The sequence below is a fragment of the Trichoderma camerunense genome (assembly GCF_050948025.1).
Source record: "Trichoderma camerunense strain CBS 138272 chromosome Unknown V8C40scaffold_17, whole genome shotgun sequence".
Lineage (NCBI taxonomy): Eukaryota > Fungi > Ascomycota > Sordariomycetes > Hypocreales > Hypocreaceae > Trichoderma > Trichoderma camerunense.
Window position 1 is genome coordinate 206,641 of NW_028145353.1, and position 16,477 is coordinate 223,117.

Sequence of the window (16,477 nt, forward strand, 5' to 3'; positions counted from 1 at the left end):
AACCAGAGTGTTAGTCCTCACTCAATCTTGATAACCTCGTCTACTACGAATGGCAGATAGCCCGATAGACTTCATGTTGTTTTATATGTATATACAAAAAGCCTGTTATATGAGCGGAGCGTTTATTACTGTGGCGTTTTGGGAGGGATGTTACTATACGGCCTGGGATTGGCCGTCAACAAAATTCATCAATTGATAACTTGGAAATAGAGGGAATGGAAGCCTGATTTCTTCCATACACAGAAACACACACTGTCCTCCATTGCTCTTGCTAGCACCAAAGCAGAAGCTATTTTTAGGCGCGTGACGGCTTAGATACGGCATACCAGTAATACGGAACGGGCGTTGTCGGGGGCACAGTATCGTGCACGGTCTCACACAACGCTATTGGAACTCATTGTTAGCTATAATGAATTGTTACGGGGGGCCGTTATTGGTCTGCCGTGGATGAGCGAGAAGCCTTAGACAAGAAGATGCCTTAGACAAGAGGATGACTTGGCCTCAGAGTCACGGTTCGTTCGTTCGCCTCAAACCGCCCGGTTTCGTGGCGGCGTCGTGACTCGGATTGTCATACCATGGACGAACACGTGTGCAAGGTTTTGCCATTGATTACTTGGCGTGAAGGCTGCGCGGACGCGAATGCGGAAATATGATGTGTCTTGAGGAGTTGCACGACATGACAGGAGGAAGAGACTGGATTCTCATAGGTTCGGCGTTTGTGTAGGTGAGGAATATCACAATACGAGATGCGATATATGTTCGTTCAAGGCGGACTAAGGATTCTTGTTTCATTGCCTTGGGATACTTTATACTTCATTATCCCTAGTTGAGTAAGAAGATGTAACATTTGTTCCAATTCTTCGGCATTACCTCTATATTGCGTGTGTCGTAGTTTTTGCTCTTCCAATTAGATTGTTTGAGCTAGATAGCACTACTCAGCGATAGAGTAGTCGCCCGATTTCATGCGTGTGGCGAGTATGCTGGACACGAGTCACGGAAATTCGTCCGCCCGACTTACAACAACCGGGCCATTTTCGCTATAATTATGGCACTTGTATGCAATTGCAATGGAATAATAACTGAGAGGCATCCGACGATCCACCTTGTCTATGCGTAATGGCTGTGGCCACAGTGGATAATGGGTTTTGCGGGTGATGCGGATGATGCGGACGCTGAAGTTCAACCAGCCGTAGCGTTGTCTTGTACGAGAGGGCGACTTACATCACAAGCATCATAGACCATCTCTGGAGGGATGTCGATATTAACGATCAGGTTGCGGTCCGAAGAGGGGCAGATTATCAAAAGTACATTTATGTATCTTGATGAATCGTTTACCCATTCAGTTACATAAATGTACACTCACAACAGCCTCTTCGGCGCAGTCATAATGCACACTTCATGTTGCGGTTCATAGGTATGTAACAGGCAAATTCTATCTTGGTACTTGTGAATGACTGTGAAGTCAAATACCCTACATGCGTTTATAATACGTCTGTGTCACTCAATTGATGTCCTAAATCTCAACTGATGTCCAAAATTGTCAATTTTCGAGCGCAAGCAAACCGTCTCTAATATCATGGCGAAAACACCAAGAGAGAATAGCCTGCTCATTTATATGGTATTCGGGAGGAAGAGTTGCCATGACATGGATAACAAACCTCCATCCCCTTGGCGATCTCGCAATTTAGGCAACAGCCTCATTGATAATGAACTATATGAGCTCTTTCCATTGCAAAATCCTAGTGTATGGTGATATTCTTGATGTATATAGTCTCATATTACTGAGCACAGTGAATCCCTCTTTTCTTCTTCTTTTTTATTTAAAAAAAAAAAATTAATCTAATTGTTTTCTTTCCCCTGTACTCTCATTTTTATGTAATTAATCTAGAACAGGTATACTTCTGCATTATGAGGCTATGGATTCACGCACTAAGCCACTTCTGTTTGTTGTTGGTTGTAGGAGCCTGTTGCTCCCGTGTAAGATTCGGCGCATATGAAAACGCCCAACAGGCTGATATCTTCTCTTCTGTCTCATCGTTTCGCTCATCATTCCTTCAATGCACATTTGGGTCCTAAGCGACAAATAATATAATGAGTACTGATCGCAACGTCTCTTCTAATACCTTTGGGCCTAACACCCAGATTCATCAGGGTGATATCCATTACTACAGCTCAAACGCGTCGCGTAAAGCCTACTACGTGCTTCCTTTCCCTCCGAATGAAGATGTCATTCATCGTCCAGAGGTTGTCACCAAACTTGACGAGCTTTTGTCGCCCTCTAAAGAGGGACGATACTGTAATGCCGCTTTATGGGGTCTTAGCGGATCGGGGTAAGTGTTTGATTCACTTACTTATGTGCCAGATAATTCCCTCGACTTGTGCTCATACAATGACATATTAGAAAGACCCAGATCGCCCTCGATTACGCCTATCGCCGGAGCCATGAAGATCCTGAATGCGATATTTTCTGGGTACATGCTGATAATGAAGCAAGTTTCGTGCAAGATTATCAAGCAGTTGCCAGAACGCTTGGCCTGAACCCTATGCTCAATGGCGAAGATCTGTTTCTGGAAGTACGTAAATGTATCGAGTCACAGCGCAAATGGCTTCTAATTCTAGACAATGCGGATGATGTGACTCGTTTCGGAATCGGTGCGACAGATCATTCCAAGAGCCTGCTCAAGTTCATACCTGGAGGCCCTGGAGGAACCGTCCTCTGGACTAGCTGCGACAAACAAATTGTTGCCCTAGTTGGCCCGCGTCGAGGTGTCCAGATTCCTCACATGTCTATTGAAGAAGCGGAAAAACTACTCTCGGTAGCAAGAGACGAGGATATTCGAGATGATGAGATTCAAGACGCTAGGCTATTACTTCAAGAGCTTCAGTGGCTTCCATTAGCTATCTCACAAGCAGGGTCATTCATGTGGAGGACTTCAACATCTATTAAGAAGTACCTATCAAGACTGCTAGAAGGGAAAAGCAGATGGGACACTCTCAAGAAGACTCAGCATGACAAACACAGAAGACCTGAGGTCTCAAATAGTATCTTGGAAACGTGGAATATTTCGATGGACCACATTTGCCAAGAGAGCCCCGCAGCTTTTGCAATTTTGCAGACCATCGCATATATCGATAACCAAAACATTCCGTTATCAGTGATTCTCACTATTTGGCCATCCTTTGATGAACTTGGGCAAGAAACAATGACGGACGAGGATATTCTAGAAACAGTACTCGTTCGACTGGAGGAATTTTCTTTTATCAGCGCCCGCAAAGCAGAAAATGATGCAGAGCCTGCTTTCGATATGCATAGGCTTGTTCAAGACGCCATTCGATGTACGTTCAATATAGGGGATATCGCGGAAGAAACGGTTTTTTACAGCGCTGCGCTAGGAGCCCTTGCAGACCTATTCCCCAAAGAAGTCAAGCGAGAGACATGGCCCTTGTGCGAGAAGTATGCAACGCATGCGATACAAGTTAGCGAATGGGCAGAAAAGGTGTTGGAATTTGCGAGTATAGCGTCTGATCTTCTGGGAGGGGTGGCAGATTACTTCAGAGACTGCGGATTTCTGAAGAAGGCAGAATATACGGCAAAGAAAGAATTGAGGCTGGCAAGGATTTCCGCTACCCAAACTCCCACCTTAATTCAAGTCCCCGGCATTGCCCAACATCTCACCGCAACGGAAATCCTCAGTCTGGCCGACGACACAGCCAAACTTACCTATTTATCCCCACGGCGCATCATGTCGGCTATGTCCAGGCTTTCAACAATATACTGTTCCCAAGAGCTTTTTGAAGAGGCAGAAACCTATGCGTTAGAAGCACTCACATTAGCAGAGAAGACATTGGGCGAGAAACATGATGTCACGGTCAAATACATGTCTCTGCTTGTGGATGCATATAGTTACCAAGGTCAATTCAAGAAAGCTGAGGAGCTTCAGATGAAGCAAGTGTTATTTCTACAGGAGATTTGTGGGGAGAAACATCTTCATACGATGTTCGCCAAGAACAATCTTGCATGGATATACGATGAACAAGAGCTTTATGACAAAGCCAAAGAGTTAAAGGTTCAAACCCTATCACTTAGCAATGAAATTTTCGGAGAGAGTCACCCTTTTACAATGGAAATTATATGGGGCCTGGCAAACACATACAGACGCGCAAATCAGGGCAAGGAAGCCAGCGAGCTTGAGACAAAAATACTATTTCTAAAGAAGGAATCTCAATGGGAGGAACTTATGGTACACGATTTGGAAAGACGTGCACAAATATATGCCCGGCAAGACCAGTTTGGCAAAGTCAAGGGCCTTCGAAAGAGACTACTTTCTGTACAACAGAATGCCTTCGGAGAGACACATCTGAATACAATTCTGGCAATGCAAAACCTTGCCACAATACACCTGTTGGAGAAAGAATTTAAAGAAGCCGAGGAACTTCATTTAAGAGCCCTGACATTGCTCCAAGGGACCTTTGGTGATAAAAATGAGCGGACGATAATGGCTATGAGATATGTTGCTCAGCTATATTATACGCAAAATTTGACCGAAAAAGGCGAAGAGTTTCGAAAGAGGGGTATATCGCTGATGATGGAGATGTATAACAACAATCCTCCACCAAAACTTTTGCTCCAATTTGAGGACATCGCAAGTCTATCAATGAGACGTTCAGTAAGGCAACATCAAGTCAAGCGGCGTCTATCAAAGCTGTCTTTGTTGGTGCGACGTCAACTTGACCAACGCCTTTCAAAGATACAACTATTACAACGACGCTTAGGAAAGCAAGTCGTACTGGTGTTGCTTGAAATGAAAGGACGCCAATTAAAACAACGCCAATTAAAGCTCGCCAAACCATTACGTCTAATAAGGAGACATTTGCTAAAGTTAGCTCAATTTCGGGGACGCAAATCAATGCGACATCGTCGTTTGATACAAAGTCTCCTAGAATGGAGTGCATTAATACTACGTTTAGTGGAACGAACATCATTACACCCATATGAATCAAAGCTATATTCATGGATGGGGAACATATTAGAGCGACATCTATTGAAGGCAGATTTATGGGTACGGCGCCTAGAAGAATGTGCCGAGCACCACTTGAAAAGCTGCGAGGACTAGGGTCACATCGATTGATGGGATGGGCATATCAGTCATCCGTTATTTCGCCAACTGTTGCATCATGGAATAAGGAATGATATTATGATGACAGCTTATTATTCGCAAAATACTAATGAAAGAAGAACTGGCAACTACCATTTCAACACATACAAAACAACAGCGTCTCGATTTGACAGCTATTTCTCGCAAAACTTACCTTGTTGAAAGTATGAGCTGATAATATCCTCAGCGTCAATGTCCCGTCCATCCTGGATTTTCTTGTTGATTTCAGCAAAATTCTCCAATAAGATGTAATCTTTACTCTCCTTCGCTAGCATCTCTTTTAGATGATTCGTTACAGTGTTCTGCTTGTATTTATTCTGCCCTTGAAGCCCGGCGCTTTTGGGAGAGTCGTCACTTTGAGTTCTTTGGCTCGTCTCGTTCTTTGGATCATACTTGGCGATTCTATCGCAAGACAGGATTAATGAACTCAACCCTGCAGTGATGGCTGTTGCAACAGAACTTCCTGAAATATAGTCATCGGAGTCCAAAAAGGGAATGACTCCTGCCGCCACCGACTGGCCCTGGACTTTGTATTGAAAGGAACCTGTATCGCTTGAAGGCCCGGGGCGAAGTACTTTCCCATAGTCGTCGCAAGCAGTAATCGTAATAGTGTTATGGAAGCTCGCTGGATATGTAGTGGAAACTCCGAGGCCTTCATCATGGGTGCTGCAAAGCAAAACAATACCGTGTGCGGCTGCGGCATTGCAAGCTAATTCAAGCTCATCAGTCTTCTCTGAAATAGCAAAACTCATCGAAATAATGTCAACATCTTGAGACATTGCCCATCGAATTGCCTTTGTAAAGGAGACACTAGGGGTTAGCCTCTTATTCAGACCACTTAGATTAGAAAGATATGGATTGCACATACTCTTGTAACCCTTGCAGGCATTATTCCAGCCCTACCCTCAGTAACCTTGGCCACGTAGAGGTCGCACCATGGATCGATAGCACATATTAAATTCGCCATCTGTGTGCCATGTGGATTGGACGCGAATAGCCATGGGCTAACTCGAGAACTGTCCTCCACGAAAGACTTGCCGCCCTTAATGCGAGACCATAAGATCTTGTGGTTTTCTGTCTCTTTTCTAATATTTGACTTGAAATCGTTACTTTGGTCCTTTGAGTCTTCGCCTTGGTGATTCATGTTGGAATTTCGGAAGGTGCCATTGTTTGATAATTTGTCGAATGTATGTATATGATTCGAGTGCTCCCAAAGATTCTCAGCTCGCGGCGAGATGCTGAGAACGCCATTATCAATCAGTGCGACCTTTATTGGCCTAAATATATGTTTTTTGCTGTGTGCTCTTAAGTCATGTACATAGTCTCGATAGCTTTTTATAAAACGAGACAGTTTAGGGACAGCTCGTTCGGATCTGGAGGCAATTAGGCGTCAGTAGTGCACCATACAGCAATTACATGTGCACAGAGATGACACTTACATTTCCTCTAAGTCTGCCAACCTCATTTGCGCAGGATTCCATGAGTCAGGCTTGCAGTTCACTTTTAGCTCCTCTCGGTTATTTTGCTTCCTCTTCTTATTTATGTCGTTCACCAAGGCTTGAAACTCTTGTCTGATGAATTGAGTTGTAGAATAGCAATTCTCCTTCGTCATCAAGTCCTTACGCCCAAAAGTCAGTCATTTAAAACAACAACGTCAGTAGCAATCTCCCAACCTGTATGATATGAATCTCAAGCTTTGTAAGCTAATCCACATCCCCGGTTAGCATATTTTAAAACTGAATGATCAACTCTATACTCACATTGGGAAGCGTCGAGATACCATTCTCGCTCGTCCAATGGCTGATAGCCGCTCTCTTACCACTTGCGTATAAATGAAGCTCTTTAATCCTCTCTTTCGTTTCTTGATCAGGGAGCACCGTAATAGAGAGGTCTAGGAACCGCCAATTGAGAACCTGGACTTGAAACATCTTGAGGTAGTTTCCTATCTTGACTTCGTTGTGTGGATTCACAAGTCTGTCCGGCACTGTGAGTTCGATTATCTCGCGAACCTTCTTATCGTTTCTCAGCCAGTCGAGGATAAGAAACACTTCGGCGTGCTCATAATGAACATCGTCACCGAATACTTCCTTCTCGTCATCTTTCGCGTCCAAATTAGGAAACTCGGCGTATTTTAGAGTATGCTCGTATGACAGCAGATCTGGGTTGTCTTGGTGGTTGATGAGTGATCGCACGAAATCAGACACTGGATATTTCTTCGAGTTGAAACGGGAGAGGTCAAAGCATAGTTCTTCAACTACAAACGATTAGATTTTGCTAGGTTGTTGGGGTTGGGTCATTATTCATGACAAACTCACCATATTCTACATTGTAAGGTCGCTCGGCGGGCTCATTATTATCTCTGTGGTCCAATCATATGATACAAGGGATAAACATACCTTCCGAGCCTCGGAAAATTTCCAAAAGCTGCTGCATCTTCAAAGCTGGGTTTCCTTTGATGATTCTGGTGACCAACATTTCACGAATGTTGCGATTTGCCTCGCTCTGTAAATCCTCCATGCTCCGACGCTGCGTAGAGGACAAGAAGTTGTTATGCCAAAGGGCATATCTTTTGTTAATTTGTTGCAAAACTGACTCCGGATATTCATCCATGAACATCTTTACAAACTCAGCGTTTTGGCATTGGACAGCGATATGAAGAAATCCAGAGATTTCTAGCTCGATGTCCTTATTTCTACTCTCCCACACGCGCCTCAAATTGAGTTGGATATTTTTCTTGACAACCTCATCATTGAGTTCTTCCTTTGTTGGAGCGTGGCTGATCAACGTGCAGACGACCTTCATATAGTTCTCAAGTTCCTCTCCTTGCTTTAGCTTTTTTTGACTTAAATGCTCCAGCGCTAGGAGAATATTTTCCGCTGTAATAAACGCCTTTATTAAGGCCTTGTATTCGAAGAATGCGTCCACAATACCATCATCTCCATCCTCCAAGCTTGTCTTGAATGTATTGTCAGTTGAGCTGATTGCGATATCTGGATTATAGCTGAGAAGAATTTTGACGGTTTCCAAGCCTCTGTCACTTGTAGCAGCGAGACCAAGAGCAGAAAGAGAATTCGAACGGTTCGGCTTTGGCTGCTGTAGAATCTTGATGAAGTCTTGAGGATCCCAGCCTCCACCCGCGGTGGAAAGGAAGCTATCACCCTGGTTCAACATATGCGCAACCATGTCACTATGTCCATTTTCGGCCGCAGAGTGAAATGGTGTTGTTTTTTTATTCCCACTGTGTGAGTGATTGGCCTTGCACCGCTGCATTACACTCTCTCGGTCCCATCCAGGAATTTCATTCGCGGGGTTTTGGAGACTCTCAAACGATAGAAGTGGTGCTATATCCAGTATGATACGGATGATTCGGAAATTTGGATTGTCCATGTCGCTGTTGTCTTTTTGTGTACGCGTTATATTTTCAGATGATGCCGGTTCAAACTTCTCCACAGCATTCATCAAGATTAACCACAGTATGCAGTCGTCTATGTTTTCGTCCTTTGCATTCTTTAGAAAGATTTTGATCTGATCTTCTAGCTCGTTTGATATTTCCCGTCTTTCATGCTCAAGTTCATCAAGAATACGGTTGTTGATCTCATTGTACAAGTCATCGGCCAGGTTGTTCAATTTTCGTCGAGGGCCCTTGAACTTCTCCAATTTTTCGCTCATTAAACGAGCAAAGTCGTTCTTAGAGGACAGCATCCTTGGATCTATAAGCTTCCCAATGGTTCTGTAATCTGTAAACGCCGCCAGAATATTTTCAGAGGCAGCTTCGGGCTTGAAGTTTGGGTGATTTTTTTGTGTGATTGAAGGTTCAACTTCTTCAGGCATACGAGAAAAAGAAAAAGAGAAAAAGAGAAATATTTATAATATATGAGATTAACGATCAAATCTAGTGATTTTTGCAAGTATATTGCTCTTTTTTATAATATGGAAGTCGCCAAATTGTTATAGATCTACACCAATAAAAACGTCCAATACGGCATCGGGTCCTACCAGTGTTACGCTCTGAAGTAGCACTTGGGCATCTACCTGATCATATAGTGCGTATAATATGGTTATTCATACGGAGTACTTTGATAAATATATTAAAAGACCTAATGCGAGTATCCTATCAGCTCCCGAACCTTCATCTCATTGGCTAAGCAACTACATGCCAAGTCTGCGATACCTCAAGACCGCCAGCCACGCCCCTTTTCCAACAGTTTCTGCTGCAACGCGATAATCGTAGAATCTTGCTCGTGTAGCCGAGATTCCAGCCGAGCCATGCGCTCTTCCAATCCTGTCAGCCGATTTGAGTCCATGTTCGCCATCGAGCCTGGGCTGTGCCAACCAACAACCAAGGGAGGAAGATTCAGCTGCGGCAGCGGCTGAATAGTTTCGGCTGCGACTGGGATGGCTGGCTCTGCAGCTGGGGTTGCCGTCTGAGCCAGCGTTTCCTTGGAAGCTGGCGAGGTTTTCGATTGACTGTCCTTGGAAAGGTCTGCTGTTGCTCTACTGTTATCTGGCCTCTCCAGAGCCGTAGCCTCGGCCTGGTAATTTGGACCCCATTCCATATCCAACATACATGAATCGTCTGTAGATCGTAATGAGTTTAGATTGTTGATATCGATGCGTTTCCTTATGTCTCTGCCCTCATGATAACACACCTCTTTGTGCCAAGGAGTTATCATGAAAGGCTTGGTCCTGCCTGGACCGAGACCAAAAAAGGTCCTTGTTTTATCTTTGAAGTCCCCCACTGTGTCCACTCGGGCGTCAATCTCGAATCTTGCCAGGTATGGCTTTGCTGTTGGTCGCGATAAGAGAACGGCAACCCACAGCTCCTGGGGAACACCGTTATTCTGCAACTCGTTCTGGTCCACAACCCAAGTCACACCGTTCCGATTTCCCGTCTTTTTGCTTGTCGTCGTTTTGGAGTAACCCTCGTCAAAGACTGTTCGTTGCCAAGATAGTCCGCTTTCTCTGCTCCAAGTAGCAGTTGCACTAGCCGCAGACTGACTGACTTCCACGCTTCCTTCTTTCTTGCCAGACTTCGTATAATGGGCCACTGTCGGGTTCCGCCTCTCGAACTTTTTAAAGGGCGCCCATGCTTGAACTTGAGGCTCGTTCGCGCCATTCTTTTCCATATCTTCAAAAATCAGAGACGCCTTCATATACCAAAATTTCTTCTTGCTCTCCGGTACAAGGGCAATCTTGAGAACCACAAGAGTCATTTCTTGCTCGGACTCAGTATTCTCGCCATCCATGGTTGAGTGTCCCCATCCATCAACCCAGAGAAGGCGTTCAACCGTCACACAGTGCCCTGACTCTTTGTGGTCGTAGATGGCACAGCTTTGCTCCTTGACTCCATAAGATTTGAGACTACCTGACTGCTCAGTTGCTTCATGATTCAGGTTTTCATAAAGGCCAAAGGACAACTTTTCCGATGGCTCTTCATCATCCAAATTGTAAAAGTCCATTGCATTCATAATATGTAAAGATGCTTCACAGCGTTGAATGAGCTTGACGATTAATCAAGTTTAGTGTTTGGCGCTGTCGTAGGTGAGGAATAAAATTAATGATGCATGTAGCCCAGTGTTATCGTATCTTGTGAATTACCGCCTATTTATAGTTGTGGTGTTTACTGTCTGTGTAATGATAGGACAGCTAGTACTACGTCGACCGATAATGAACTACTACAATTCCCGAGAGCCACGTATCAATTATATATTACCACTCATTCATCGCAATCAGGCGGTGAGAGATTTTCAATGTATGATTGGATAAATCTCCCGAATCATGTACGTGGTCTACGTGGATCATCATTTCCGACGACGGGTAACTACATTTCCAATCAAAAAGAGTTTACACGGAGTACTGTTTGTACGACCAACGGTAACAAAAGGCCTTACCCCTCATCCGAGGTCATATCTTAGGGTTGAGGGGTCTCTGCCCCTGACCCGGTCAACTCCTACCTGTACTAGGTCTTGATTGCAACGTGTATTGGGTTCCCGAAGCAGTCACTCAAGATATAAGCATTTGAAGGTCGTTATTCACTTGCTCCATAGTCTACAAACTATCTTTTTGGGTTATCATCATCCTCCAATCTAAAAGACATGGCGCCAGAGCCGAATCAAAGGGAACTCGAAGATTTGCGAAAAGCAGATCGTATTGCTATTCAAGATGACACCTCAACTCTGTCGACTATTCAGAATCTTAAGCCTCTAATTATTGATACAAAGGAACACAAAGAGGTGGAAGAATGGGATCAAGACAACATAGAAGAGATTCAACCAATCGAAAAAGATAAACCATCAAAGCTCACAAATATGTTCGAAACAGACTCTATGGTATCTGCCTCGCCAGTTATCTCGAGCCTTTGGGATGAGGCATATGACATGGCCAAATCTCAAGCTCCTCAGCAGATCCAATTCTATGAGAAAGTCATAGAATTATATCTGAAAGCACGGTGTTCTGTATCGTCACCAAGTCTGCCAATGATAGACCAAGAAGCTGGGACTTTCGTGTTCTTCAGCCCTTCTGAGAGGCAACAAAAAACAAGCAGGATTATATCTTCTTGTCTCGATTCTAATCGCAGTAAGCTTTCCAAGAATGTCAATCAACAACTTGGTATGAGTAAACCAGCAAGAGATATCATCAAGTCTGCGGTCTGTAATCTTCCAGACGCAGCCATACCATGGGCAGGGCTGTGCCTTTGTCTACAGGTAATTTTTTTGTTTTAATCTCAGAAGATGTCAAAATAGAGCAATCCGCTAATATGGAAGATTAGAAACTTACGGATCCAGAACTTGGATCAGATGAAATCACATCAAGTCTTACCTACATTGTTTCCAGAATGGCCTGGTATAATACTCTGCCTGCTCTGCTACACAGTGGCGCGATTCAGGATAGATTTGGAAAGGAATCCTCTCATGAGAAACACGCATTGCTAAGGATGCATATTATTAATCTCTACCAGGAGATTATTCTATGCAAAGTTCAAATTATATGTCATCAATACGGCCACCCTCTCGAGAGACTCCTGGCTAAACCTGGTCAAGATTCGCCTTTTCTGGGCGAAACTCTTTGCAAGAATGTTATCAATGCAGAGAATTCACTAGCATGTTTCTCTACAGGAGATTTACAATCGCAAATGCTCCAGTTGATCAACTCCACAAACGCAAAACTTGGCAAGACAACTCCAGGAGATGTTACGATCCAGCCTGAAGGATTGAATCGGTCGCTGAAGCTTTTGAATGCGATAGACCCACGGAAAGATGCTTCAAATATATTCCAGCACGGTGACCCAGTTCTCGAGCCTTTATATCAGTGGCTATCATCAACAGAACAATACAGACGCTTTGATACGGCGCGCTTGCTTTGGATCAGCGGTCCCCCAGCGACAGGTACCAAGATGATGATGAGAGCCATCGTTCAGGAGTATCTCCCACAGGAACACCAAATCGGGAACATTATACACATATCATTCTCATTTAGCTGCAATGGCCAATTGAGAATAGAGGATGCTGCGTCAATTGTCAAAAGCATCATCTATATTGTGCAGGACCAACAGCCAAAGCTAGCCAAGCATTTAGTCAATCATTGCACAGAGACGAAAAGAAAGCATGCATTCGGCAGCAATGACATGTATGCTCTTTCGATGATTTTATGCAACATGGTGAAAGATGAATCATTTGTTGCCACACTGTTTCTCATAGATGGCATCGATGAAGTTGGAAGTGGTCTTGACGAGCTAGGTTCCGTTTTAGATTTGATCGACGCAACTCTCAATCTATCTTCCAAAGTCAAGTGGTTGTTATCATCGGATGCCCTCGATGAATACCCGAAAGTCCTTGAAAGGCTTAACCACAAGCATTATCCCAGTCTCAACCTCGAGGAAGCAAGCATCGCACCTATTTTTGAGCAGCTTTACACCGCTTCTAAAATTGATGAACTAGCCCATGCTTATTCCGAAGATTTTAGATCTCAAATTACATCTAAGCTGAGAACTATATCTGCTGGCAATGTCTTTCAAGTAGATATAACTTGTGAGGCTTTGAAGCGAGTTGAGCCATGGCATGCTAATGACATGCTGCATCAATTATCAAGTCACAAAAGTCCATTATACACTCTCATGAAACGGTTCATTGAAGGGTATGTCAAAAAAGACAGAGATTATTGTTACAAAGTACTTGGGGTAATGGCGGGAGTGTACAGACCGCTCCATATTACCGAGCTTAGAGCTATTGTGGACTTTCCACCAGAAGTTGACATCAAACTCCTGATTGAGAAGAAGTGTTTCGCCTTTTTGCAACTGTGTGGCGATACAGTATGCTTTACGGAAAGGACAGCTAGAAACTTCATTCAAGAAGACCTTGACACTGCAAATGTTGAACCACAAAGGTCAATATTACAGAAGTGCTTATATCTAATATCGACCTTCTTATCTCGTAACGCGCATGATGCGGAAGATACCAAGTCCATCGAGTATCCCATTCTTTTTTGGATGAAGCATCTCTCCTCTATGGAGTATCCTGAGCAAGTTGTGGTGGATATGTGGCATGATTTTCTCACGAAGCATCATTTGCAGTGGCAGTCGTGTCTTGCTTCGTTTGGCTGGTTACCTCAAGCTTCATCAATGCTGCGCGAGTTGGAATCTCACTTCATCAAGGTGTGTTTCTAATACCCACAGAGCCATGTTTTGACTTCGTAAGAATTAGAATATGGGTTATTCGCTAACTCAACATCCAGGTATATGCTTCTCATACTCATGATTCCGTTCAGAAGCTTCTTAAAGTCCTGGGTCAGATTAAGCAGGCCTTTCGCTTTCAACTGCTCTCACAGAGCGAGACACTACCCAACAATTTGAATACTCTTCTTTTCCATCCGAAGAGTAGCGTTGCACGACAAGAATTCTTAAGTGGGGAGTTTACAGAACTGATAGTCCCACCGGCCACAGATGATCAATGGGGCCATGTTGTGCATCTTCTTGAAGGACACTCGGACTATGTTCGCTGTTGTGCCTTCTTAGGCGATGGAAAGCACTTGGTTTCTGGCTCTGACGATGGTTCGATACGCATTTGGAACACAGAAACAGGGAAAATGCAACACAAGATCCCAGCTTTCAACCACTATGTGTATCTTATCGCTTTGTCTTCCAAGGGACTCCTAGCTGCGTCAGATGGCAGGAACCTCAAGATTTGGAATACCAACACAAATACGCTTGTGGACATACCCGATGGTATAAATTTGTTGGGAACTAGCCGGCAAGTAGATGACTTGGCTTTTTCACCTGATGGAAGCTTGCTAGCAGTGGCATCATCCGGTACGATCACCATCTGGAATCTAGTGGAATACCGCAAAGTGGCCCTTCAATGGAATCCTGCTTCAAGTATACAGTTCTCCAAAAATAATTTGCTGGCAACTGTAATCTACAATTGCGTCTCAGTCTGGGAACTAGACAGCGAGCATGAAGAAATCCGTGAATTCGCTGGACCAAGCGGCGTTACGCTCTATGGGTTGAAAAGGCTATGGGATTTCTCTTTACCAGGTGGAACAAAAGCAGAGTTCACCAGCAAAGCTGCGATTTCTCCAGACTCGAAATATATAGCTGCTGGAGCCCGGGAGATTTATATATGGGACTGCAAGTCCGGCACAACGATGGCCATTCTCAGCGGCCACACAGATGAAGTCTGTGGGCTTTCATTTTCCCATGATGGCTTATTTCTAGCATCCAGTTCGAGAGATCGAACAGCCAGAATATGGACCGGACCTTGGGAGGGCCATGGTAAGAAGCCATTGTTGACATTAACGGAACACTCTGGGGCTGTGTTTGGTCTGTCGTTTTCCCCGTCTCGAAAGCTCCTCGCTACTTGTTCGAGCGATAAAACACTTCGCATTTGGGATTACGAGACTGGAATAAAATCGAACGTTGGAGCGAAAGAAGAAGAAGAAGATCAACACACATCAGTCCATAAACGACCGATCTGCATGGTATCTACCTCCCAGGACGGAGATACAATTGCCTCAGGTTCGGAAGATGGCCTAATCTGTCTTTGGGAAGGGAAAACTGGCACTCTTCGGCGAGAAATTCGTGGCCATGAAGACTTCATCAGATGTATCAACTTCTCCCAAGATTCCAAAGCCCTTGTTTCGACATCTGATGACGAAACTGTGCGAGTGTGGGACGCATTCGATGAGGCCAAATCAATTACACTGAGAGGCCACGAAAGTTGGGTGAGATGCGCAATATTTTCGCCTGATGGGCGGTTTGTTGTATCTTGCTCTGACGACAGGACATTGCGCGTGTGGGATCTCACGCACAAAGGTGATACGGAGATGATAGATGCAGACTCAGCTATCATCAAACATGAAGATGAAGAAGAAGTGATCAGTAGTCAAGTACTCCAAGGGCATGATGACTACGTCATGTGTGCCACATTCTCTCCTGATGGCAAATATCTCGTGTCTGGTGCAAATAATGGCCAGATATTGCTATGGGACTTCTCAGAGGCTCAACAGAAACTACCATTGACACCTATAATCGTGCAAAATGCAGACTACGACCCAATATCTTCATTGGCGCTGGTTGACAACTCAAAACGTCTTATCGCCTCAACTTCTACTGGATTAGCAATCTGGGATGTTGATGTTCAACCATGCGAACTCAAGAAAAGAGCGCCTTCTGATGTTACAATCTACACGCTTTACCCAAATGAACCTTTCCCAGAGTATATCATTACAGGTATAGGCCCAATCCTCATTGAAACCATGAGGGACGATGAGAAAGTCCAAATCCAGCCTACCAATTGGAGTCCTTTTGGGTTTAGTTCTGGCTGGTTTGATGAATCGGATGATCCTGAAGAGAGATGGATCACCTGGATGGGGAAAAGGTTGATTCTTCTGCCAAAAATACATCGCCCAACTTGGTCAACCGCTCATGGGCACACGATTATAATTGGATGTCAATCGGGACGATTGCTATACTTTAAGTTTGAGGAGGATGCGAATTTCCAAGCTCACTGTATATCTCAGTAGTGTCGCATAGTTCAATTGACTTGATTTGTCTCGCTTGGCCGCACACTTCATTCCCTTGAGAGAGTCTGAACGGCTGTATCAAACAGACTGCCACGGTTTGAGTGTCTCTCCTCTGCAATTATCGACTCCTATGTGAGAATGGTCGTCATATATGCCTTGATGAAAGGGGGGGGGGAACTCTGATATTTGGCATAATTAATGCAACTAGCCTTGTCTATTTCATCCAGACGATATCGTTTCCAGCTGAAGACGCCCATAAGATTAAACTCAAGGGAACTCTTGGCTTGAGACATAAACGATTAGAG

General features: G+C 44.3%; 4 protein-coding genes across 4 annotated transcripts; 2 read left to right on the forward strand and 2 right to left on the reverse strand.

Annotated features, from left to right (window-relative positions):
- Positions 1 to 2,091: 2,091 nt before the first annotated feature.
- V8C40DRAFT_276829 (uncharacterized protein) lies at positions 2,092 to 5,114 on the forward strand (the record flags this gene model as incomplete). Its single annotated transcript, XM_083220891.1, has 2 exons — positions 2,092 to 2,330; positions 2,402 to 5,114. 2 exons carry the CDS (start codon positions 2,092 to 2,094, stop codon positions 5,112 to 5,114), a joined length of 2,952 nt encoding a protein of 983 aa, XP_083069750.1.
- An 88-nt stretch (positions 5,115 to 5,202) lies between these two features.
- Positions 5,203 to 6,011, reverse strand: V8C40DRAFT_74615 (peptidase S8/S53 domain-containing protein). The gene has a single exon (XM_083223385.1). It carries the CDS (start codon positions 5,933 to 5,935, stop codon positions 5,291 to 5,293), a length of 645 nt encoding a protein of 214 aa, XP_083069751.1. The 5' UTR covers positions 5,936 to 6,011; the 3' UTR covers positions 5,203 to 5,290.
- A 3,294-nt stretch (positions 6,012 to 9,305) lies between these two features.
- V8C40DRAFT_281652 (uncharacterized protein) lies at positions 9,306 to 10,691 on the reverse strand. The gene has a single exon (XM_083221645.1). The coding sequence runs from the start codon at positions 10,622 to 10,624 to the stop codon at positions 9,329 to 9,331; it is 1,296 nt and encodes a 431-aa protein (XP_083069752.1). The 5' UTR covers positions 10,625 to 10,691; the 3' UTR covers positions 9,306 to 9,328.
- A 560-nt stretch (positions 10,692 to 11,251) lies between these two features.
- V8C40DRAFT_281654 (uncharacterized protein) lies at positions 11,252 to 16,172 on the forward strand (the record flags this gene model as incomplete). Its single annotated transcript, XM_083221646.1, has 3 exons — positions 11,252 to 11,860; positions 11,926 to 13,806; positions 13,887 to 16,172. 3 exons carry the CDS (start codon positions 11,252 to 11,254, stop codon positions 16,170 to 16,172), a joined length of 4,776 nt encoding a protein of 1,591 aa, XP_083069753.1.
- Between the last annotated feature and the right edge of the window lie 305 nt (positions 16,173 to 16,477).